We start from the raw sequence: 25,227 nt of genomic DNA, 5'->3' as shown, positions 1-25,227 counted from the left end.
ATTGTGGCCTAGGTGACCTCCATCCTTCCATCAGCAGATCAGTCAGGGATCTGGGCTGGTTTCACTTCCTCAACACCCCCATCCACTTCTCAGACCTCTGCTCCTGGCCCTCTGGGCCCCACCAAGCCAGCTGCATCTCCTGATGAGCTTGGCAGGAAAGCTTGGTTCCCTCCTTTCCCCATTCCTCTTGGCTTCTCCCAGCCCCTGCTCCTCACTCTCAAGGTGGAGTCTTAACTGCCTAGGGCCCAAATAAACCTCTGGGTGACTTTTGCAGGTCCCTGGCTCTAGCAGTGTGGCGGAAAGTGTGAGGTCCGGGGGTCTGCCTCCTGGCTCAGGTGTGACCCTGATGTTCTCAAACTTAATCTGAGGCCACCACCCCTCTCGAAGCTTGGTGAGGCAGTGTCCACACCTCAAGGTGCTCCCCTAGGGATCACAGGGTGCAATCTAGGACCCCAAGCTGGATGCTGTTATATTCAAATGGTTTCTCCCAGTGTTGGCACAATCTAGGGGGCAGCTGTTGGACTCAGGTGAACATGGGCAAGGCGCAGTGTGGGAGCACAGGACAAGAGCAGGGGTGGGACCCCAAATCCAATGAAAGTTACTCTGTGGCACATACAAGGGGTCTACCTGAGTTTCCCATACCCTTGCACATTACTGGGATGCAGCCCCCCAGAGCAGCCAAGTGTAGTGGGAAGCTGGGTTTCAGGTTAGAGTGCATCTGGGGAAGACATTTACTTCATCCCTGCCAGTCCTGACCATAACCTGCACCACCAACAGGCCAGCTTGGCCCAAGGTGTCCTCCTTGGAGACCAGCTCCAGTTCCACCTCGGCCCTTCTTCATGAGACTTTGTTAGGGCAGAACCTTTCCCCTCACTGGGCTTCAGCTTCTCCATCCATAAAATAGATGGGATGATAGCTAAGGTCTTAGCAATTTCTAAAATCCCCCTCCTGAGGACCCAGAATTAGTAAGGCTGCTTGAGGCCCATTCTGCAATCCAGGCAGCTACAGTCAGCAAAATCCTCCTCCCTGGGTCAGAAGGAGGCAAAACTGACTGGGTCAGACAGGCCCTCCAAGGAGGACAGCTGGATCTGATCGTCACCCCACCCCCAGCCCCATGATGTGCCACAGAGCAGAGCAGGAGAGTCCACAGCAAGAGCCAGAGGCATCAGGTGGGTGCACAGGGTGGATGGGTGGGGGGCACGGGGAGGAAGGGTCAGAGCAGGTTGCCTGGAACATGTGGTACCCACAGGTACAAAGCAGTATTGTCTAAACTGTGCTTCCACAAACTCGCTCTCTGCCACGATTTGATTGTGCCCCCCAAAAGTTCATGTGTTAGAAACTTAACCCCAAACTCATATGTCTTTGATTTTTGGTTTTTTTGGTATTGGGAATTGAACTTGGGACCTTGTGCCTGCAAGGCAGGTGTCGGAACCACTGAGCTAAATCCCCAGGCCCCCAAACTCATATGTTAAAGTAATAGAAAGTAGGGCTTTTGCAGGTAATTAGGATTGGATCAGGTCAGATGGTGGGGCCCCGAGCATGGCATTAGTGGCTTTATGAGAAGAGAAAGCGAGACTTCTGTCCCATGTTATGAGGCTCCAAGCATGCACTCAATAGACACTGCAATCTTGGACATCTCCACCTCCAGAATATGAGCCAAATAAATTCCATTCTTTATAAATTACCTGATCTCAGATTTTTTTTATAGCAACTGAAAACAGACCAGGGTACACCCTCCCAGGAAACCACCTTTCATGGGCCTTCAATGGAGTTGGGTTATACAATTCCTAGGGTTCAGTTTCTTCATCAGCTAAGTAGAAACAATAAAGCAGCCCTCACAGGGCTGTTATAGAAAGAAGTGATAAGACTCTGTCTGCAAATGGCCTGGCACATGCTAGATGCCCAGTAGATACTGGCTCCGTGCCACCTTCCTCCTCCTTCAGCAGGATACTCCCATCACCCAGCTGGGCGCCAGGAGGCATGGGCCGCTGATTTCTGGCTTGTCTCAGTCCCCGCTGGGCTGACAAGCAGTCCGGATGTTTACTCTGGCTGGTCACAGCCTCCTGCCTGCCTGGGATGGGCTGAATAAACACATGTGGTCCCACAGCTCCTGCCACCAGCTTCCCATGCAAGGCTCACCTCCCAGCCTACCTCATTCCTCGGGGCTCCCTCCCCCCAGTCCTCAGCTTACCTGTGAGGTTTGCTGTGTCCATCTGATACCAACAAGGTCTGCGAGCACCTCCAGAGGAGGGGTGAAGAGGGAGGGCCCAACTGAGTGGAGCCTCTGTGCCCTCACTGTAAAGTGGGGATGATGCAGGGATGACCCCAGGGAGAATGGTGACCATGAAAAGGAGTGACGTGGTAAAGGTACACTGTGATGGCTCATGGAAGGAGCTGGGGAAATAAGTTTGAAAATTTTTTCTTACTGTTTTATGAGTAAAGAGTTTGGCCAAGAAGGCAGGGGGCCCTGAAAACACATTCTAAAAATAAAAAAACCTTGGCCAGACTTTGCTAAGCACTTTTCATATATTATCTCATCAGTTCCCTGCAGCAACCCCAGGAGACAGGGTACATCACTGTCCCTAGCTTCATAGGTAGGGCGCTGAGGTGCAGAAAGGTGAAGTCACTTCTATGGGGTCACACAGCCCTGACAGGTGAAGGAAGCACATGCCTGCTACACAGCCTGTGCTCCTGGCTTCCATACTCCCCAGCTCCTTCAGGGGTCCTCTCTTCCACCCTCCCTTCCTTCTCAAGTCCCCCTGGGGGCTCTGGCCTCTTCTAGGCCATGTAGATACTGGGAGCTGCCCAGGAGCCTGGGACTCAGCCACTTGGCCACCTGGTCCACTCCCCAGGGGTCTGGGGCTGGAGGACCCTGTGGGTTTAGAACACACAGAAGGAGCTATCTCTACTCTCCATCTGCCCCATGGCAAGCCCCACCAGACATTTTCCACTTTATGACCACTCTGGCCTGTAGGTGTTGTTATCTCCATTTACAGAGGAGGCAACAGAGAGACTCCGAGAGGCAAAGTCACTTGCCCTGGGTCCCACACCCAGTGAGCGGCAGAGCTGGGGACTCCAACAAGGATCACTCTGCCTGGAAGAGACAATCTTGGTGCTCCCCAGGCCATGCCTGGGTCTCTCTCCAGGGAGATAAGACACAATATAAACAGTCCTTACACAAACCAGAAAGAGATAAGGCCTTCAGGGAAGGCCAGATAAGGGCCTGAGGACAGACACAAAGAGGGCTGGCCTCCCTGGGCAATCTTTGTATGATCGCCCCAAGGGGAACTTCCCAGGGCAGGAGGGGCACTTTCCTTCCCAGAAATGGGCTGTCACACCACGTCCTCGTTCTCATTTTAGAGAGGGAAAACTGAGGCGCAGAGTGGGAAGGGCACTTCCCCCAGGTCACACTGCTCAGACGAAGCAGATCAGCCTGAGACCAGGCCCTGATGAAGCAGACTGTCCCTGGCCACCCCTAGCTGGACCGGTCCTGCCTTCCTCCTCCTCCTTGCAAGGTCCCCGTGACTCATGTGGGCACCAGGGACAACTTCTGAGGTCAGCATTAGATCCCCATCTTAGAGATAAGGAAGCAGAGGCTCAGACAGAAGTCCCAGGGCAGCTTCCCTATGAGATGGGCCTGGAGATATGGTGTGTATGGGTGACACCAGAGGAGCCCACACTGGCCCTGAGCCCTACACATTGTTTCCTTGTTAACCATGTAGGCAGGCCTGTGCTCCCCACCTGTGGCCTCTTAACAGACACTTCCCTTCCCACAGTGTGGGCTTAGGGGATAGAGGGAGTTGTGGTCCTTTCCCAGCAGAAGCCAAGGCATCCTGGCTACATGGTTACCGTAGAAACTCCAAAGGATGCTCTATTGGCAGTGACCTTCCTCACCTGGCAGGACAAAGGGCAGGCAAAGGCACAAGTCAGGGCTGTGGTAGGGCCTTCCACCTACACCCCATGCCGTGGCCCCGGGCCTTGTGACAAAATGGCAGTGCCGCTGTTGGCACAGGACCAATGGGATGCTAGGAAGGTGGTGTCATTTTGAACCCAGCTGTCAGAAGTTGGAATACAGACTTGGCTAGGTGAGAGGGTGAAAGAAACCTAGAGATAGAGAAGAGAGTCAGAGGAAAATGGACAGAGAGGATGCCCCAGAAGGGAGTCAGGCAGGACAGGTCAGTTTGGTAAACACCTCCTGAGCTTGGACAGCTTTCTTTCCAAGCATTTGGTCATATGATCCTCCAATCTGCTGCACTTCCCAAAACCCCTAAGACAGAGGAGAGATACTGAGTCTGGGGTAGGGTGGTGGACCAACCCAAGGACACAAAGTTAGGAGTGAAGGGCAGGAAAAGAGGTGTGGGGAGGGGCTCAGCCTCTCTGGGCATATTATGTGGCACATTTTTTGGGTGTCAAGTGACTAGAGATTGCTAGGGTTTATTTAACCCACACTTGGTCACTTCCTGCAATGGGTGGGACAGTCCTGCAAAAGAAGAAAACAAAAAGGCCAATGAGGCCTGCATATGAAGAAATGCTGCCGGTGAACCAGACTGTTCTGGTGTCCTTGGTCTCCAAGCCCAGCAAGAGGAAGGACACCGCCCAGCACCGAAGCTCCTGGCCTGACTGCTGGTGGCTGAAGCAAGGTAATGGCCTCGAGGAGCCAGAGAGAGATGTGTGGTGCTCTGAGGGCACGTGATGGGGATGCAGGGCTGGGGCGCTCCTGTGTTATCAGAACAGCCCTTCCAGCCTGTGCAGGGGCACTCACCTATAATCCCAGCAACTGGGAAGCCTGAGGCAGGACAGTCACAAGTTTCAAGCCCAGCCTGAGCAATGCAGCAAGACCCTATCTCAAAATGAAAGACTGTGGATGACGCTCGTGCCTAGCATGTGCGAGGCCCTGGGTTGGCCCCCAGTGACACACACACACACACACACACACACACACACACACACACCCAGGACACATTCACCCTAGTGCAGTTCGAGCCAGGCCAACTGGCCTGCTTTCCTGTAGCTCCTGGGTCCTCATGGGACTTGGAATGGAAGGCTGTCAGGATCCTAGTGCTTTTCTAATTAGAGCACAGGGTGGGTGAGGGGTGGGTCTAGATCAGGAGGGACAGATAGCAGAGGCCAGAGGTGGGCAGCAGGGACAAAGCCTGAGCACGTGGGATGGGAGGATGAGAGGGAGGACTGTGAGGCAGGAGATGAAGAGGGCGCAGAGCCGGCCAAGAGTAGGGGCTTGTTCACAACCCTTGGCAGCTGGCGGTCAGCCACAGAGGGAGGGAGGAAAACAGCCATTTCCCAGGCATCCAACCACGCACACCAGCGGGTGAAGAGCTTCATGTTCTTTATTTCATTTTGTCCACATGACAACTTTGCCGAGTAGGTGGTCCTGTCCCCATTTTGTCAACTGATGCTCAGGCAGACTAAGCGACTTGTCCAAGGTCACACAGCTAGGCCACCGACCAGGATGTGCAGGACAGACAAAGCCTGCCTGGTAGCAGGAAGGTGGGCACAGAGGTGGTCTTCATCAGGAACAGCAGCATCAGGGACAAGAGAGGACAAATGTAACCCAGGGCAGAGGAAGGCACGACACACAGCTGGCAGAGAAGAAGATGGCACAGACAGGCTGCAGGACAGCCCCCAAAGTAGGGCATTCTACTAATGGCCTGAGCATCTCCCCAAACCACCCAGGTATGGAAAACAAGATAAGTCTGAGACTGTCACAGGCCACAGGAAGCTAAAGAGACACAACAACCACATGTCATGTGGTGTCCTGGACAGGATTCTGGAACAGAAAAAAGACTTGAGTGTAAAAGCAGGTGAAATCAAGCAGAGTGTAGAGTGTAAGTAACAAATGTACTAGCATCGGCTTCTTAGTTTTGACTGTTGTACCGCAGAAGAGAAAGATGTTTCACATCAGGGGAAGCTTGGTGGGGGACTAGACCAGTGGTGGCGAACCTATGACACGCGTGCTGCACTGGGCATGCAGAGCCCCCTCTATCGGCACATGAGCCATGTCGCCCCAGCAGGTGAGCATCGGATAACAAGTTTTTTTCCTAAACTAAAACCTCAATATTGGGGTTTAATTGCAGTGTTGGCACTTTGTGATAAATAAGTAGGTTTGGGGATGCAGTTTGGGCATTCAGTCTCTAAAAGGTTGCTAGATGCTAGAGGAACTAGCATCTTTGCAGGTTTTCTGTAAAGCTGAAATGATTCCAGAGTTAAATGTTCCCTCTGCCCCACCCAGTTCTAGAGATCAAACCCAGGGCCTTTGGCTTGAAAGGCAAGTGCTGGGCCAGGGATTTAGCTCAGTGGTTTCGCCGCCTGCTGCACAAGCACAAGGACCCAAGTTCAATCCCTGGTACCAAAAAAAAAAAAAAAGAAATGGAAAGGCAAGTGCTGTACCCCTGAGCCACACTCCAGCTCCTAAAGGCTTATTTTGTAGGTTTCTTGGACTGACTGCTGAGAAAGAGGGAGCTCAGGTGGGAAGTGGTCTGGGCTCCACGTGACCATGCTCCTGGAGCTGCAGGCTGGGAAGCCGGAGGTCTGCTGAAATCCCTGGCTGGGGCTTTGGAGGGAGGCAGGCTCTGCTCTCTAGGGCTGGCGTCCTTTCCAGACACAAGGCTCCTCACCCTCTTCCAAAGCACCCTGAGGGCACAACTTGTACCTGGCAGATTTGAGCCTTTGCTAAAGTGTCATCTTTCTTTTCTTTTCTCTCCTGTTCTTTTTTTCCCTTCTTTTTTTTTTTTTCTTTCTCTTCTTCTTTTTAGTTTTGGGGATTGAACCCAGGGCCTTTGCACTGAGCTACATCTCTAGCTTATTTTTTATTTTGAGACAGGATCTAAGTCACTAAATTTCCCAGGCTGGGCTCAAACTGGTGATCCTCCTGCCTCAGTTCCCTAGAGTTCTAGGATGACAGGAATGGGCCACCATGCCCTGTTCACATTTCTTTATCTTAAAAATTCATAACAATTCAGCATTCTGTTCCAAATTGTACTGGTTTGGTTTTGCAATGAAAGTGTCCCACTTTATTCCCCAGGGCAGTCTTGTGTCCTGGAATAAAAAACCCAAATATAAAAATCAACCGTGGGGCGGGAATTTAGCTCAGTGGTTCCACCACCTGCCTCGCAAGCGCAAGGACCCAAGTTCAATCCCCGGCACCAAAAAAAAAAAAAAAAAAAAAATCAACAGTGAAACCTCAAGAGTGGATAAGCTGACTTTGAGAGGGTGGGTGGAGAAAGTCCTGAGATTAGTCCAGAAAAACACAGCTGGAGAGGCGGAGGGGAGGGGATCAAAAGATACATGGCCCCTCCACCAGGCCTGACGCTGGCAGCTGATCACACTCATTCATTCACTCACTCATTCTCCTTTTCCACTTACTCTTTTTACTTTGTGCCTGCACTGTTCTCGGTGGATACAGCAGGGGACAAAACAGACACAACCCTTGCCTTCACAGGGCTTATATGCTAGTAGGAGGAGATGGCATAAATAAGATAAATAAGTCAAATATGAAGCATGCTCAACTGTGTAAGTGGTAAGAAGGACAATTAAATACATGAGAGGGTGACAGAAAGTGGGAGGTGAGGAACAATTGTCAATAGGTGGCTGGGGAAAGGTGACATTCCAGTAGACTCAAAGGAAATGAGGCAGCTGTTTGGCAGGTGTTTCCTCGTTTGTTTGCCACAACTGTGGATGGGAATGATTTCTCCTATCTCATGGCTGAGAAAAGTGAGTCTTGAGAGGTGAAATCATTTACTCCAAGTCACCTAGAAAATGACTAGGACTTCATGGGAGGGCACAGATGAAGCCAGGCTCCCTGGCTCTCCTCAAGGAAGCAGTTAGGAGCATCCTGGTCCCAACATCACTAAGTGATGTGCTGCAGCGTATCTCTCTCCCTCACTACAGCCAGACCTCTGCATCCTCAGAACAAATATGACCACTCAATAGAGGCAGACACACACTCCCTAGGGTAGGTGAGAAGATTGGAGAGAAGAGGGGAGAAGAGGTCAGAGGAGAGCACTGTACTACCTCTCCACCCAGGGGGTCAGAGGTTCAAGGGCCCCCCGAGGGCCATTGGGCAGAAGGGGAAGCAGGTCTGAGACTTTGAACAGGGACTGAGAGGGACCTGCCATCTCCTCAGAGTGGCACAGGTCTGTCCAAGGTGACCCTCATAGCTGTCTAAGCTGGGGTTTGCTGACTTAACCAGGTCTGGCTGCCCCATCTGTCCCCTAGAATCTCCTCCTTGGTGGCTCCAGTGCTTCTCAGAGCTGGGCGCGCACATGGAGGGGACCAAAACAGGGCTGACTCTACCCCCGCCCCTTTCCCTCCCTCTGTCCTCAGAGTTGCAGAAATGACTCACTTTCTCCAGAGAGGGCCTGGGAGGGGCTGAGTCAGGCTGGAGGAACTGCAGGTTGCTAAATCCACCTCCCCACTCTGGCTGGGACAGCTCTGGGCCCCAGGACTGAGGGGACCAAGGGAGGTAGAGATGCAGAGATAAGTGGCTAGGGAAGGGTACCAGCCTCTCCTTACCCAACCTCAGTGTGTCACTGGGCACCGTTCACACAGAACCTGGCATAGAAGAGACATTCCTCAGGACTTTCCTGAATGAGCTTTAGGGCTGACTCACGGCCATCTGGGGACAGCATGAAAATGCACAAATCACCAAAGAAGGAAAAAACCTCCAGTGGGGCAATCTCCTCAGTGGCTCGATCAGAGATGCCCGGAAGCAATGCTCACATACAATTTGTTCTCCAAAGAAACATATTAAGCAAATAGATGGGCATCGGAAATCACTGCAGAGTGCAATCCTGTGACCAAATTCCAGTTCTGCAGTAGCCAACCCTGGACATGTAGCGATGTCGCCCTAATGACCCTATGGACACAGGCTGGCTCCAGGGCCAGCCACCTGCTGGGGATGGTTTGGCCTCCTCCTGACCCTTCCCCTAGCTCCAGTCTGCCACGGGCTCCTTCCCTCTCTCTCCCTCCCCCAAGCATCTGTCCAGGGCAGGGGAGATAGCCAGGGTCCTGTCCCCCACTCTCCAGGGGAGAAAAGCAAACAATTGAAAGACAGGAGCACCCCAGAGCAGAACAGTGCCACCTCCTGCTCCAGCTGAGAACTTGCTCTGACTGCCTGCACCCTGCCTCCCAATGGCTACCACCTGCTCCCCTCCAGAGTGAGCTATGCGTAAAACACCCTCAACTGAGCCAGATGCTCCTCCAGGGCCTGCAAAGAACAGACTCTGGAATCAGTGAGAGTTCTGGCTCAACTGTCTCTCAGCTGTGGGCCACTGGCCACAACGCTCACCCTCACACCTTAGCCTGCTTGTCTATTAAATGAGGACACACACCCATAGTCCCAGCTACTGAGGAGGTTGAGGCAGGAGGAACACTTGGGATCAGGAGTTCAAGACTTGCCTGGGCAACATGGCAAGACCTTGCCTCAAAATGGGGGGGGGCCACAAAGGACATCTCTTTAGTGCTGACTTGAGTAGGAAATAAGGCAATGCATTTGTTGCTTAGCACAGGGCCTAGATCAAAGTTAATGCTCAATAAATTGTGTTCTCATCTCTTGCTTCACGGTACAGGCAAAGGAGGCATGAAGAGCTCTGCCTCAGGAGGGGCCCCAGCTCCTGTCCTCAGGACAGCCTGAGGCTCAAAGGCATCCAGGCTTTGTGAAGCCGTGAGGGGCTCTTTCGTAGCCCATCTAGTTCCAAGATGGCTGGCTGTTCCCCCAGTGCAACGATTTCTACACCTGAGTTCCCAACTGTGGAGGGCACTTTCTGGGACTTGTCTGGAACTGGTCTCACCCTGGTCCCTGGACTCCAGGGTATGGGGACCGGGAGGGGGGTTCAGCCTGAAGCCTTCAGTGATCTTCTTGTCCCTTGTAGCCTCGTCTTTCCTCCATCTTGTGTCCTCAGGCAACAAGAGCGGCTTCCCAGGCGCGGTGCCACATAGCACGCTGCTCCCTGAGCAAAAACACCATGGGGAGGCCGGGAGGCTCAGGGGGCCATGAGGGGTGGCAGGAGCAAGCAAACAGCTTGAGTGCCTTATGCATCAGGGTGAGGAAGGGATACAGGACCATGGATAATTGCGGGGGTGGTGTGTGTTGGGGTGTTTGGTCTCAAAGCAAGCAAGGGGTCCAGTCCCCAGAGAGGGACCAGGCCCAGGCCTACGGTCTAAGAGCAATTCCTATGGAGAAGCAGCCAGGGGGCTAGGGGCCTCCAGACTGGTGGGAAAAAGGGAAGCTTAAACCCCACAGAGAGACCCCTTCCCTCAGGAAATGGGCTTGGACACAGGGGTGAGTGCCTGCCAGCGGAGTCGTGAGTGCCTGCCAGCGGTGGGTGCCTGGGATACCAGGAGGGTTGGTGTGGTCCAGGGTGAGGAGGTGTGGGGAGGCACGGAGGTGGTAGTCATTTAAACGAACATCTCAGAGGGCTGAGTGGCCAAACAGTGTTAATGAGATAAAAGAGGAAATCTTCAAGCCAGGTGTGGTAGTGCATGCCTGAGCCAGCATTCTGGGAGGCTGATGCAGGAGGTTTGCCAAGTTCAAGTCCTATGTGGGCAATTAAGTGATCTAGTGAGAAGCTGACTCAAAATAAATTTAAAAAGGGGCGTAGCTCAGTATGAGGCTCTGTGTTTGGTCCTCAATACCACATACACAGAAAAAAATCATCAAAGGGGAGCAGGCTGTCTCTAGAGGTCTGGCTGAGGGCATGTCTCCTGACTTCTGAGGTGAGCCCACCGGACAAGGAGGCCAGGCCAGGGACATCTCCTCAGAGCCTTAGGAGTTCCCTGTTCCCTCAGGGAGGGCTCCAGCCCCAACCCCCACTTCTGTGGAGCTCCATCAAACCCCAGGAGGGCAGGGTCTGGAGGGCCCTAGTCTCTCTGGGGTCACAGAGGTCACATGGAAAGAATCTGGAGGTCAAAGCACCACCCCTCCCCTGTTAGCTGCTTCAAAGACAGAATCTCTGTCCTCACAACCTCCTAACATCCCACTCCCTTGAAGCTGCAGGCTGGGGGGGGTGGGGGCAGGGCTCTGCAGCTCAGCTGCCAGGGGTCGGCCGCAGCAGGGCTGTGCTGGACGGCTCTGGGCAGGAGGCCAAGGCTCAGCATCTGGGGTCTGCTACTCAGTTTGGGCGACATCAGCAACTCACACAGCCCTTCTGGGCTCTGGGCTCCCATTTGTCAAAGCAGTGGCTGCCCACTCCCCTGGACCAATCACCACTTGATGTCTGTGTCCTCCCCCTCCTTTGCTACCCCCACCCTGGTCTGTTCCTTTCCCTCCCCCAAGCCCATGTCCACTCTGCAGTGCCCAGCTTAATAGAAGGCAGGTGGGATCCTGTCACTGTCCTGCTCTCCCCCTTGCCCCTTCCACCCTGCAAGCTATATGTTTTCTATACATTTTTGCCTTTTCTTCCTTTAGAGGACTTACATGGGGTCTTTTGGTATAGAAGAAAATAAAGCCTTTGGCATAAGGCAATAAAGTAAAATTTGATTTAAACACACACACACACACACACAACATGTGGGTCTTCACTGCTGTAGGACTAAAGTCCAATCTCTCATCTCGTCTCTATGGCCATGGAGTGGGGTCCAGGACCTACGTTTCCAGCACTGATTCTACGATTCTGATTCTAGTGAGCCAGTATCGTATCAGGATGTCACCATTAATTATCCTATATTTACCTGTCGCAGTGGTTGGCGGAGCTGGGGTCTGTGCCTCCAAGAACCTCCATGTGCGGGCATGCAAAAGAGGCAGCAGGGGTATCGGGAAGAACACAGGACTCAGTAGCTAAGGGATCTGGGTTCTAATCCAAGTTCTGCCACTGCAGCTGCTGGGCTGTGGGCAAGTTGCCTAACCTCTCTGAGCTTCAGTTTCCTCATCTGATTGATCTGCAGATTAGATTAACATTTTAGGCACACTGGTTACCAATGTCTCCGTTATGATTGGTAGAAATCTCTTTCAAGACTCCCCACCTCCCTCCCTTTGCGTCAATATTCCCACCAGAGGTGCTCTGATGGCTGAAATCACAAAATAAGATGCCCAGGACAGTGCTGGGCTCAGAGCAGATGTGTATCAAATTAGGATTTCTAAAATGTGCCATGAGGCCTGCAAGTATCACAACTTGGGGAGCTGCTGGTGATGCAGGCCCTGTACCCCACTCCAAACTTATGGGGTGAGAATCTCTGGAAAGATGGCAGAGAAGCCTGCATTTGGAGCCAGCCTCTTGTGTTTCCCTCCACCCTCACGGATGTGACTGTGGGCTTGTCACCCTGACCCCAAGTTCCTTTGTGTCCTGGTTACAGGCACAGTTCTTGTGGAATGGGCCGAGAGTAGCCAGTGTTCTTCCTACCAGCTTGAAGACAAGACCTAGGCCTTGGAGTTAGGCAGACTGAGGTGAAAATTTCAGTTCCCACCCTTGGCCCCCAAAAAGAAAATTTCAGTCTCTCTACCTACTTGCTTAGCTGTGTGACCTTGGTCATGCAGCTCACCCTCGATGCCTCATATTTAAAATGGCAATAAACCACCGACCTGCTGGCGCTGTTGGAATGATCTGATCTGATCTCATCCTACAGGAGGAGGTGCCCGTCTGCAAAGCTCATTCCAGGTGCTGGAGCAGGGAATTGCAAGGCAAAGCAGGAGATGCCTTTTTTGTCCCCCTGCCTTCCCCGTAGCCCTGGGAGTGAATCCGTGTGCCTGCAGGACACCACAGCCCCGGCCATCTGGAGGCTGAGACCTTCCTTGCAAGGCTGGTCAACTCCCCTTGCAGAAGAGGTGAGGAGTGGAGTTTGTGAACACAAGGGCTGGTTATCTGATCAGGGCTTTCCACTAAGTGACCTGGAGCCTGGAGAGTCACATCCCCTAAGGCCAGACTCTGTGGCAGGGCATAGAGCTGCACATGCCCTGTGTGTGAGAACACAGACTCTGGAGACAGACTGTTGAGGTTAAATTCTGGCTCAGCAACGACGGGTGATACCTGGTTGGCAAACTCCTGCTCAACCTTCAAGACCTCACTCAAAGATCACCTCCCTGGGCCAGGCTAGCTGTCCATTCCTTTGGGCCTTCAAAGGTTCCTGCCTGCACACTCACCAAATACTATTCAGCACCTTTCTTGCTGATTTGTCTGTCTATCCCACAGATCTGGGACCTCCTGGCATGGGGAATGTTGGTTCAGTTGGAATTCCATCTTTTTATGCCTTCTAAGTTCCCTTCTTTTCCCCACTAAAAACTGCCTGTTCTAATCCCTATTCCCCTCCCTGACACAAGCCCTTTATTTCCTAGGGTTTGAGCTTTCAGATCCCCCTTTCTGAAAGGTTCACATCTTCTCACCCTTGAGCTGATGCTGAAAGGAGGCTTCTGAAGGACACAGCGCCAACCTCTTCCTGTGGGAGGGGAAGCGTGCTGTCTCTGAGATGAGCTCCTCATCAGGGCTGTGGGGACAAGTCAGCTGCAGAGCATGTATGTGGCACAGGTTAAGAACTTGGATTCTGTAGCCAAACCGCCCAGGTTCAAATCTGCTCTGTTGCTTACTGAACGAGAGAGAGATCTATTATTTCTTTGTGCCTTGGTTTCCCCTCCTATGAAATACGAATAATAATAACAATAGCTTCCTAGGGTTGATGGGAAGATTAAGTGAATTTAGAACAGGATTTTTAGTGCTGTGCTTGGCAAACACTCAAGAGACAACATTATTATATTGTATTACTGTTAAGACTAATAAATGCCATGGGTGGGAAAAAACAAAAGGATTCCTGAATAAACCCTAGGCTAATCAGTTCTTATTGTATCACGCACCTCCCCCCAAGGACTCAAGTGTCATCAATCCCAGGAAGCCCTCTCTGAAGCAATGTGCCTGGCCCTGGACTGTTCACTTTCTAACTGCATCCATCATTTTGCCCTACTTTCCTCCAGGGACTGTGAGCTCACTAAGGGCAGCACTTTCTCTCCTGCCCAGCACACCTGTCAATCTGCCAGTTCTTCACAGTATGGCTCTGACCATGACCCCAAGCAGCTTGGCTGGGACAGCCACTCTCTGTCACCCACAGTGTAAATCCTAGAGAGCTCAAGTCCCTTCCAAATCCACCCTGGCCAAGTGTGCGAGTCAGAGATGAAAATCAAGGGCTCTGCCCAGCAGAACTCTGTCTAACAATTCACCAGTTGACATTTATTAGGCATTTGCTACATGGGAAGAGGCACTGATCCTGGCACTTTACAAGAATTTTATCGCCTTTTAAACAACTGAGTTTGGTGTTATCCATTGTTCCCATTTTACTTATTCAGAAACAGAGGTTAAGAATTAAGAAATCTGGCTAAGGCCACACAAAGAATGGCAGAGCTGAGTTCAAACCCAGGCTGCTTGGGTTAGGGTTTGAACTCTCTGTTAGTGTGGGGAGAAAAGAGAGAGCACAAGGTTTCAGTCTGGGGCCAGGGGCCTAGGAGGGCAGCAAAGCAGCTTCAGAAACGTGTGACTTGGGTGCAGAGAGATGATCTAGAAGGTTTCTGAGAACAGCTATGGAGAAAGGAATAGACCTAGAGCTGGGGACATTTGCCAATGATTGTCACTAGTGGCACCTGCTTCCTTGAGTCCATGCAGGTCATGCGTGCTCAGAGTGTATCTTCCCACTTCATACCTGCAATTGTCAAGAGAAGGAGTTTTTATCTCCACTTCACAGACAGAAGTCTGGGGCTCAGAGAGGACTCGTCTGTTACAAGGTCCCTTTACCACAGGTAAGTGGTGAATCCAGGGTTGAAGCTCACATCAGTCCTGCAATCCCTGCTCTAGGCCACTAGGGAGGGCACTGTGCTAAGAGGTCTCGGTGGTGCCCAGGAGGGGTCCGATGCAGGAGACAAGAACCACTTAGCTTCCACCCTGGGATGGCCTTCAGTGCCTGAATGCTCCCTATTTGGGGCCAAGGTCCACCCCGAGAGCTGTGTGTGTGCACGTGCGCGCGCGTGCATGCGTGCATGTGTGCGTGTGTGTGTGTGTGTGTGTGTGTGTGTGTGTGTGTGTGTGTTGAAGTGGTAATTAAGGGTCTGGGGAAAAGATCTCCCAACTATAATGGGGAAATGAAATGAAGAAGTTGCAGCAGGATGGGCCACCTTGGGGACTTTCCTCCCGCCCCGCTCCCTGCAGGCCAGGAAGGGTAGAGGTGAGGGCTGCCTGCTGCCCCACTTCTTAGCTCTTCACTCAGCTTACAAGGACCGAGTCACCATGGCAGTATTGTTCCCATTTACTAAGGACCCGGTCTGGGCACCACCCCATAAGGTTTACAACATAACCAAAATCACTAAGAAGTCTTCACAGTACCACTACAAGGAAGGGGTTGCCATCACCCCATCTCACAGAGGAGAAAACCAAGGCTCAGAGAAGGTCACTCACTGAAGGTCACCCGGCTAGTACTAAGTGCCAGGGCAGAGACTAGAATTTACATCTCTCTGGCTCCCAAGCCCATATCCTAACCAAAAGAGCACTAGATTAGGAGTCCGAGATCAGGGTCTAAGCGCTGTGTCTAACTTGCTCTTCGGCCTCAGGCTGAATCTTTCTGAGTCTTTCTGAGTCTCCGCTTCTCTGGGAGGAAGATGGTGTAGATAATGCCTAAGTCCCAGTTCCACTAGACCTGTGAACTCTCATGCCCCCTCTTCCCTCCCTCCGACCAGGGCTCCCGGAAGCCCAGCAGGAGGCCAAGTAACCACACTAGACACACAGGGCATGGAAAGATGAAGCATGCTCTTCTGCCTGGACCAACCTGGGATACCCAGGAACTGCAAAGCCACAAGATTGCCTCAAGGCCGGCCGTGGGCAGAGTGGCTGGGCATCCTCTGTGGCCATTACTTCCTCCACCCTCACTTCTTGGCAGTGGGGTATACGGAAGCTGGGGAGGCAGGCTCAAGCCCTATGCCCTCTGGCTCCCCGGGGGCCAGGGTGGTGGGAACATGGTCATGTTGGGAAAATCCCAAGGCTGAGTTTAAGTGGCGATGAGAAGCAAGTCTGGCTCTGAAGGCAACTTCTGCCCACCATGCCCTGAAGCCAGGAATGACTCAAAGGGTCTGGGACGGAGGCCTGCCCACCTTTCTTTGTGCCTGGATTAGCTATGATCCTGGGTCCTGGAGAAACATAAGCCTCCTTGCCCTCTGGACAGGTGACTATCCTGAAGCTATCTCCCCTCTAACTTGACCCTGCCTCTCTCCTGCCTCCTACAGTCCATCTTCCATGCAGCAGCCAGGGCCTTCCTATAACCCCACCTAGAGTCCTCCAGTGACTTTCTATCTCTCTTAGAATGAAATACCACTCCCCTTCAAGCCCTCCATGGCCTGCTCCTTCTTGCCCACCTCTTCCCACTGCTTTCCCCTTGCTGCCTCTGTCCAGACACATGAGCCTTCTTGCCACCCATAATGTGCCATGTTCCTTGTCCCTGTCTTAGGCCCTTTTCACTTGCTGATCCCTCCCCTGGGAACTCTTCTCCCTGACATCTTTGCTTGGCTACCTCCCAACCTGTAGCTCTCAGTTTAGATGCCACGTTCTGCCCTGGTCACCATCTAGGACAGTGACGGTGAACCTTTCAGAGCTTTCAATGATAACAAGCAGTCTGTTGTGGCATGCATGCCATAGGTTTGCCACCACTGATCTACAGTAATCCCCTCCTCTCACAACCCCCCATGAACTGTTTTATTGTCTTTCTTCTCTCTAAAGTGATCTTTCTGGTTGGTTGGTTTGCCTGATCAATCCCCAGCTTCCTCCCCTAGAGTAGAGCTCTATTATAGCAGGGATCTGGCTGCCCTTGCCATGTGTTGGGACCACATTGGTCCTCACAACCCTGTAGATGCTGCTGGTGAATGGCCCCAAGTCACAGAGCCAGGGAGGGGCAGGGTTCAGACCTGGGTTGCCCTGATTCCCAGGCTTTCTATGCCCCTCTTCCAAGGGTGTGGCTGCCACAGCCAGGGTGGGCCTCACCCAGGGCAGACTGATTCACAATGAGGCTTTTGGGGAGGGTTCAGGAATGAGGAGCACAGCCACTTTCCCACTGGTCCTTCTGCTGGGGGCTGTGAGTGGGCCTGGCACAGTCCTGGAAATGGAGAAGCACAGATCAGTGGGAGCAAAGCCAGAATGAGGGAGATCCCCAGAAACCAGTTAGTGAGAAAACCCTAAATCCACCCTTTTTTTTGCAGAAGGGGAAACTGAGGATCATGGAGGGGGAGGGACTAGCCTAAGGATACACAGCCAATCAGTGATGGACCCTGTTGCCTGGGGTCTCCAGGGCCAGGACCCCTTACGCACCCTGCAGAACACCAGGTAAAAGAAAAACCCAGGCTGGGCCAAATGCAGCCCAGGGCTGCCAACTCAAGGCCAGGGTGGGGCTCGAAGAGACTCCTGGGACCAGGAACCCTGAATTCCATTTTCCAAGAACATTCCCTGAGAGCCACCAGCAGAGGGGACGAAGAAGCTCCGAAGATGGGACACCACCTTAAGCAAATGTGTGGCAGCTTCTATGAAGGTCAGACACACAAAGACCCTCTGACCCAGCGGCCACACTCAGCAGGTACCCAAGGGTCACGAGCACCTATATCTGCAGAGAGACACAAACGAGAACGTCACAGCAGCCACAGTTGTCATGCGTGGACATTCATGAGTATGTCCACCCCATATGACACAGCTCAGCCTAAAAGGGAGCAGATACTGGGATACAGAATGACGCAGACAACGTCAGAAACATTCTGTGTTGACCTAAGTTGAAGGAAACCAGGCAGAGATGAGTATGCACATGAGAATTCCTGCAGATGAAGTTCACAACCAGGCCAGTGAAAGAATAGCAAGCAGGCTAGCCTGTTACAGGGAGGCTGGGGGCAGGGCACATGGGGACTGTGAAAATGTCTCATGTTTGATCTACATAGTGTGTGGGTGTGTCCATTTGTACAAGTCAAGCTAAAGGGCCGGGGATTTAGCTCAGTGGTTCCAGCGCCTGCCTCGAAGGCGCAAGGTCCTGAGTTTGATCCCTGGTGCCAAAAAAAAAAAAAAAAAAAGTCAAGCTAAGATGTTAGCACCTTATTTTTTTGTCTTTTTGGATTTTTTGGTACCGGAGATCGAAGTCGGGTCCTTGCACTTTCCAGGCAGGCGGCAGAACCACTGAGCTAAATCCCTGGCCCATGAGCACTTTGTTAAGTAAAGTATACCTGGATTTGTAGAAGTGCACCATCTCTGTCCTCAGGATGTCACCCGTGTCCTGGGTGAGACAATGACAGCAGCCCATCCTGCCTGGGCCTCTGTGTGTACCAGTATTGACCTGGGCTCTTTTAAACAGAAGCTGATTAAACTCTTCCAACCACCTAACAAAACAGGCCCTGACAGCTCTATCCCAGAAATGAGGAAGAGATCTCACAGAGGTGACATATTATCCAAAGTGACACAGCAAAAAGTGATGGGCCAGGTCTGAACTTGAGCCTGCTGGTCTCCAAGGCCTGCTGCTGCCACTCGGGTAGTTTAGTCCCCTCCCTGGCCTGCTCTCTAGCCTGCTCCCCCACCCACAGCCCCTGTCCTCTCCTGGGCTGGGGACAGCTCGTGTGTACTGGACTGGGAACTTCTTCGAAAGAGCTGCTTAGGAAATGTGTCCCTCTGCCCCTTCACCGTCCCTCACCCATCTCATGGCCACACATCTCTGAGGTCATTTAAGCCCTGGCCCTCAGCCTAATGAGAAGCAACTCCAAAGGCTTGGCAGCCAGGGTGGGAGGTGGTGTTGATCCAGTGCCTTTCTCAACCCCTGGGCTCTCCCAGCCTGGACGGTGGCCCCAGAGCACCAGGAAGGCTTGAGGTTAGAGTCCCCACCCTTGGCTTCGGTTCCTGAGTGACGAAAACCAGTGCCTGGATTCAGAGAATAATAAAATGTTTCTTTGGAATAACAACCACTGCCACGGCCATTTCTCCCATTCTTATGATACTGTGCCAAGAGCTTGGCTGATGGCTACAAGTGTTATCTCATTAACTGTCACCAAGGAGCCTCCGAGACAGGTGCCATCAGATCCCATTCCACAGACAAGGGCCTGCAGTGTCACAGCGAGAAAAGCTGGGGCTGGGCATTGTTGACTCAGTCTGTGCCAGCCGTGTCACTGTAGAGATGGAAAGACTGAGGCCTAGGAAGAGACAGTGTCTTGTTCAGGGCCACATGAAAGGTCAGTGGCAGAGTCTGGGCTGGAAGCCAAGTCTCCACCATTGGCCTTGCTTTCAATGACCAGACCTGAGCTTGGAGCGTGCACCTGGATGGACAGCTGGGGAGGCAGGCGGAAGGCTCTGGTGGCAGGCAGAGGTAAATATTGACAGGACTGTGTTTATACTGTAACCCGAGTCCTCCTGGCTGCCTCCCCACTCCGCCCACAGCTCCCAGCCAAGGAGGCAAAGGAGCTCCTGCAGGGGCAGGACTCATCTACAGGAGGCCTTTGGGCCAGGGCCACTCCTCCTGGCCAAAGGGACACCTCCTGTGGGAGTCCTGCACTGTGCCAGGCAAAGAGACCTATCTGTGGCAGGGAGATGGGGTCTGGGTGCGGGGGGCGGTCAGAGGCCTGGGTTCAAGTCCGAGCTCTGCAGCTAATTAGCAATGGCACATGAATGGGCAAGAAAAAGCTTTCCTCGCATGCAAGTGCCGGGCGTGCAAAGGTGAAAGAAATAATCAGCATTTTGCCCTGGCCAGCACCCAGCCCCAGTTAGCTTCCAATAACCTCTGGCTGCTGCCCAGCGGGCCTATCCCTGTCCCCAGGGAGCTTTCCCAGTTTCTGTTGCATTGAGTGGCAGCTGGAGGCCACAGCCAGAGACTGGAGGAACAAGGGGTGCCGCTGCCTAGTTCAGTCCCTAGGGTCCTTCAAGGCTTAGCTTTCCCAGCTAGAAAACAGGGATAAGCTGTGGCCTGGGCTTGGAGGGAGGCAGGCAGGAGCACGGTGGATGCCAACCCTTCCCGGCTAAGCCCTGTGGAGAGGAGGAAGCCATTCCTGGGTTTATCACTGCGCTAGGACAGCATTCCAGCCACTTCCTGTCCTCAGGACCCAGGGGAAGGGCAGAACCCAGGCCCTAGATTCCCAGTGCCACCTGGCAGTTGGGTGCCCTCAGCCTTGGTGGTTCATTAAACTCTGCCTCTTGGACTCTAACTCTTCAAGGACAGGAGGCTACCCTCATTTTCATCTGCGAATAGATGAATGAGTCTGAAGCACTTCACCTATGTCCTCCTTCCCCTGGGAAGCATTCCAGCAAGTGCAGGCACCTCTCCTGGGAAGCCTTTCCTGATATACAGCATGGCCCTGACGGCTCTAGAGCTGCAGCTCCAGATTGGCACTTGCTGTTTTCCATCTCGTTCCAAGGCTAGTTGAGAACTTTTCCTTTCTCCTCCACTAGACCAAAGTTTCTTTTCTTTTTTTTTTTTTTTTTGGTACCGGGGATCAAACTTGGGACCTTGTGCTTGCAAGGCAGGCTCCGAAACCACTGAGCTAAATCCCCGGCCCCCCAAAGTTTATTTTCTTTAAAAAAAATTTTTTTTTCAGTACTGGGGATTGAACTCAGGGCCTTCACACTGAGCTACATTCCCAGCCCTTTTAAAAAATCTTTTTAGGGCCAGAGATTTAGCTCAGTGGTTCTGCCGCTTGCCTCGCAAGCACAAGGACCTGAGTTCGATCCCCAGTATCAAAAAATAAATAAATAAATAAATAAAAATAAAAAATCTTTTTATTTTGAGACAGGGTCTCAGCAAGTCACAAAGTTGTATGGGGTGAACAACAGTGCATGGTCTCTCCTAGGGCCTCCCACTGGTTTCCCAGCCTCCAGTCCTGCCTGCCTCTCATTCTCCAGAGTAAACTGGCCTGTGGTTGGACCCGTGGTTGTCTCAAAATGCAAATCTGACCATGTTACGCCCTTCTCTCTAAACTCCCAAGTGGCTCCCCACTGCATTCAGGGTCAAGCCTCAAATCCCTAACATGACTCTCTCCCAGTGCACCTGCCTTGGCCACTGCCTAACCATCATCCTCTGCGTCCTCAGAGGAGCTCAGTTCCATCTTGCACACGTGGTTCCTTCTGCACAAATGCCCTTCCACGTCCCCCTCATTCTTTATTTTGGTTTTTTGAGACAGTGTCTCACTATGTAACCCAGGCTGACCCGAAACTCATGGAGAGCTTGGTCTCTAGTGCTGGGATTACAGGCATGCACCACCCCACCTGGCAACTCTCATTCCTTCTTTCCACATGACAGCTTGAATGTCACGTCCTCAGCAGGCCTTTTCTGATCCCCAGGCCAGGTTCCTCCATCAGCTCCCCCAGCACCCCGCCTTGTCTCCTTGGCAACAGTAACGGCACTTGTCATTTCCTGCCCACATCTGCCTGCACATCAGACTGTGGAAGGGGGACCTGCCGGTCTCATTCACACTGAGCACAGCCCCAGGCCTCACACTGTGCCAGGCAGACTTGTTTGGTGAATCAATGAACAAAGCTTTGATGACCACAGGGTTGACAGTAGCAGGGCGCTTGCCTAATCAACAGAAGGTGAAAACAACGGAACAGAAGTGCAGAAAGTCGTGACCATTTGCTGACGGGTCCCCCACCATAACCACCAAGGTGTGGACTTCAGCCAGGCTGGCATGTCTAGGCTAAGGCCCCAAACGCTCTACACTGTCCACCCTCTTGGCAGTCTTCAATTCCTGTTCCTCCCCAGACAGGGCCTGGGTGCTCCAGTTCTGTGTGGGAAGCGTATTTATTCCTTAACAAAAGTCACCAACATCCTTTTTTACCAAAAACTGTAGCCACGAGAGGAAATGTGAGTGACCCAGATACTGGCATAGGTGCTGGCTGCCCAGGCAAGGGCACCCAGGAACCCACTGTGCATGGCTGGAGGCAGGAGCGTGGCTGGGCATGTGGCTGGCCTCCTACCTTCAAACAACACAGTCTCTCCTGGTCTTAATAGTCTGCTCAGTGTTTCTGTGTCCTCTGTGTCTTCACAATGATTCCCTGAGAAGCAGAGAAAATCTGCCTGACTTGGTAGGCAAAGGGGCACAGAGGGGGTGCAGCTGACCCAAGGTCACCCCAGCAAGTTGGTGACACATAAGATTCTAATTTAGGCCCTGGACCTGGTATCCTAAACTCAGCCTCCAGGTGGAATGCAAAGGCACATTATCAAGTCACTTCTAGGGCGGAGTGGGGCTGAATGCCGGGCTGGGTCTCCTTCCCCCCAGCCTGTCTGCTAGGCCGATCCCCCAACTTCTAGGACACTTGTGCCTGCTCTGGCATTGGCTTGCTCTGTGACCCTGGCTAACCTCATTTACCTCTCTGTGCCTGCTGCTGGATAATTTGAGGACAGCTGGCGGCAGGAGATATAAAAAGCCTCATAGAACCCTCATTCCACAGCCTGCCCTGGGTTGGGGAAATCTGCTTGGAGGCCTCAGAGAACAGCAGTGCACAGACGTGTGTAGGGGAAACCTAAATGACAAAGGCCAAGGAAGCCTGATGTCAGCTTCCACCCACACGGGTGTCAACAACCTGCCTTTGTTGTCTGGCTTCTGCAGGACCCCTGGCCTGTTCCCTGCTGTTCCTGGGCTCCTTCATGCCCCAGGGCTAGGCTGGCTTCATTCAGGTCTTTCAGAGTATTTCCCATATTCTCACACCTCTGGTTCCTATGTCTCATAGTCCCTCTATTGGACAGTTTTTTCCAATTCAGATGCCACCTGTTCAATGATGCTTTTTCTCATCTCTCTAGCTGGAAGGGAGCCCTCGCCTGGCATCATGTCCTTTTCTCTCCTAAGGACATGCCATCTAGCCTGTGAACCAGTGTGGATTTCATGGACAGATACATGCTCCCTTAACACACTGTTGATGTCAGCCTTTTCTTCCTTTGAACAAGTTTGGCAAATCGTAAGTGCTGAATAAATGTCCATTGAATGACAAATGAAATATTCTCTGAGAATCACTATCCTCTTAGTAATCGTTCTTCCAGCCCAGTAAATGGGCTAGATGTTAGGTAGAACTTCCCAACTTGAGCTCAGGATTGCAAAAAAAAGGAATCTAGGCAGTATTCAAGCAAAACACTCTCAGTGGGGTTACTCAGCCAACCCCCATGCCATCCCCAGAAGATAAGGTGAGATAAGGTACCTCTCACTGATGAGGAAATTGCAACTTGGGCTGAGGGTGTAACCTGACCAAAGTCCTGGGGGAAGGAGAGGAGGTGGGACTGGAATAAATTCTGTTTGATGCCAATGTGTGGGTTTTTCCTAATGGGCTGGGACGTATAAGGCTCTGCAAAGTGTCCCCAAAGCAAGGTGAGGACCCTCTTTTTTATGGTGGTTTTTAAAAAGAAAAAAAGCCCTCTTTCTGAGTAACTTAGGTCAGGTTGGGCTTAGAGGTAGAGCAGAGTGACAGAGGCACAGCTTTCTCCTCTTTGATTACTCTCATTCTAAGACTTTTAACCACAGGCTGGTCCACAGCTAATGAGCTCTTAAATGGTGAAACTCTCCTAGCAGAGCACTCCAGGGGAGATCTTTTTTTTTTTTTTGGCACCAGGGATTGAACTCGGGTCCTTGTGCTTGCACAGCAGGCGGCAAAACCACTGAACTAAATTCCTGGCCCGATCCTTCTTTTTTGGGGGGTACTGGGAATTGTACCCAGGGCCTTCACACTGAGCCACATTCCCAAGCACCACCACCCCCGCCGCCATACTTACAGACTTTTTTCAAGTTCTAGCCAAGTCACCCAGGCTGGGCTCGAACTTGTAATCCTCCTGCATTAGCCTCCCAGAGTGCTGGGATTTCAGGCATGCAACACACACACCGAGCTTTGGGGAGGATTCTTAACCCAGTAGGTAGATGGAGTCCAAGATGATCGCTAGGCACCTCTGGGCATAGAAGGAAGCCATAATTCCCTAGAGAGGCAAGAGGTGGCACATGAATGGAGACTCTAGCTCTGTGTAGTGCAGGGGTTGGTCCTGGAAAGTCACTGGCAGCTCTTCAGCTCTACAGGGGGTCCAACCCCCCACCCCCACCACCCCCACCTTGCAAGCAGTGGGCCCCCCTGGGCTTGGCAGCAGCATCAGAGAGGACGGAAGGTGCCTGTCTCCCTGGAACTGCCACCCACAGTCATGGGCACATGGTCTTCTCGGGCCGTGACTGTGCCTTGTGCCCATTGCACAGGGCAGAGAAGCTGACTAGGAGAACCGGAGGGGCTTGTGCTTGCGAAAAGTAGCCAAAGAGAAGCAGGCACCTGATGAAGAGGAAATCACCAGGCCCTGGAGATGTGACCAACATGAGGCCTCTCACACCCCCAAAGACAACTCCCCTACCATCAGCTCAACAAGACCAGCCTTATCTAATGGATTTCCCTCCTGGGGCTCCGGAAGGGGGCTCCCCAGCTCCCCTTTTTCGTCCAGTGCGGATCCAGGTCAATACTTGGCACCTTCCTCTGAGGATTTATTACTCGCAGATGGGAGACTAGATCGCTGGGCACAGGGGTTCCAAATGTCCCCTGGTCTCTGACAGCTACCCCTTCCCCTCTCCTACAGATGGATCAGCAGCCCCAGAGCGACCTAAACTAAATCGGTCGGCACAGCCACCCACGATGTCCCAAGACGAGCGCGGACCGACCTCCGCTTTACCTGACGTTCAGATCCAGATGGATCCTGACGCCTCGCGATCGCGACGATCGCCGCCACCCGTGAACCCCACTCAACTCGGCTGCCTACGGTCTCCACGTAAAGCCAGGTCCAAGGACTTCTGGACACCCCAAATCAGATCGCACCAACTGTCGCCAAGACGACTCCCCCCACCCCACCCCGCGAGTCCTCCACTCCCTTCAGTGGGTCAGACGCCCAGAACCAAGCTCCCCTGACGGAGCCAGCGCCGCGCCCAGGGGGAGCGGAGTCCGGCCTCGGAGACCCCGAGAGGCTCCACGCTTCACACTGCAGCCGGCGCCCAGCCCCCCGCGATGTGGGCTGGTCGGGGTGCCGTCCGCGGCGCCGCGGCCGGGGACAGTTGAGGCTGGACCAGCACAGCCCGCGGGCTGGAAGCGGCACTCACCATAGCTTGTGTGTTCCGCTCCGGTCCAGCTCCTTGCTCCCGGCTCCCGGATCGCCGCGGTGCCGTACTATTCAGACTGCGGCTGCAGCTCCGGCGGCGCGCTTGGATCCTCGCGGGCGAGCGCGCGGCTCGGCGCCCAGGCCCAGGAGGCGGGGCTCGCCGCGGGCCAATGACGAGCCTCGGGGGACGGTCTGGGGAGAAGC

General features: G+C 52.9%; 1 protein-coding gene across 1 annotated transcript in view; it reads right to left on the bottom strand.

The window, feature by feature from the left end:
* Positions 1-25,185, bottom strand: part of Ece1 (endothelin converting enzyme 1) — a 95,885-nt gene extending 70,700 nt beyond the window's left edge. Inside the window, exon 1 of the mRNA XM_004850505.4 lies at positions 25,025-25,185. Coding sequence (XP_004850562.1) covers positions 25,025-25,027 — 3 coding nt within the window. The 5' untranslated portion in view covers positions 25,028-25,185. The remainder of the gene's footprint in view (positions 1-25,024) is intronic.
* Between the last annotated feature and the right edge of the window lie 42 nt (positions 25,186-25,227).

The sequence above is a fragment of the Heterocephalus glaber genome, unplaced genomic scaffold (genome assembly GCF_053883595.1).
Source record: "Heterocephalus glaber isolate CG9 unplaced genomic scaffold, H.glaber_assembly_v1.0 deba00001452, whole genome shotgun sequence".
In the NCBI taxonomy this organism is placed as follows: Eukaryota; Metazoa; Chordata; class Mammalia; order Rodentia; family Bathyergidae; genus Heterocephalus; species Heterocephalus glaber.
Note: the sequence above shows the minus strand (reverse complement) of the source record. Positions and strands in the feature narration are given on the sequence as shown.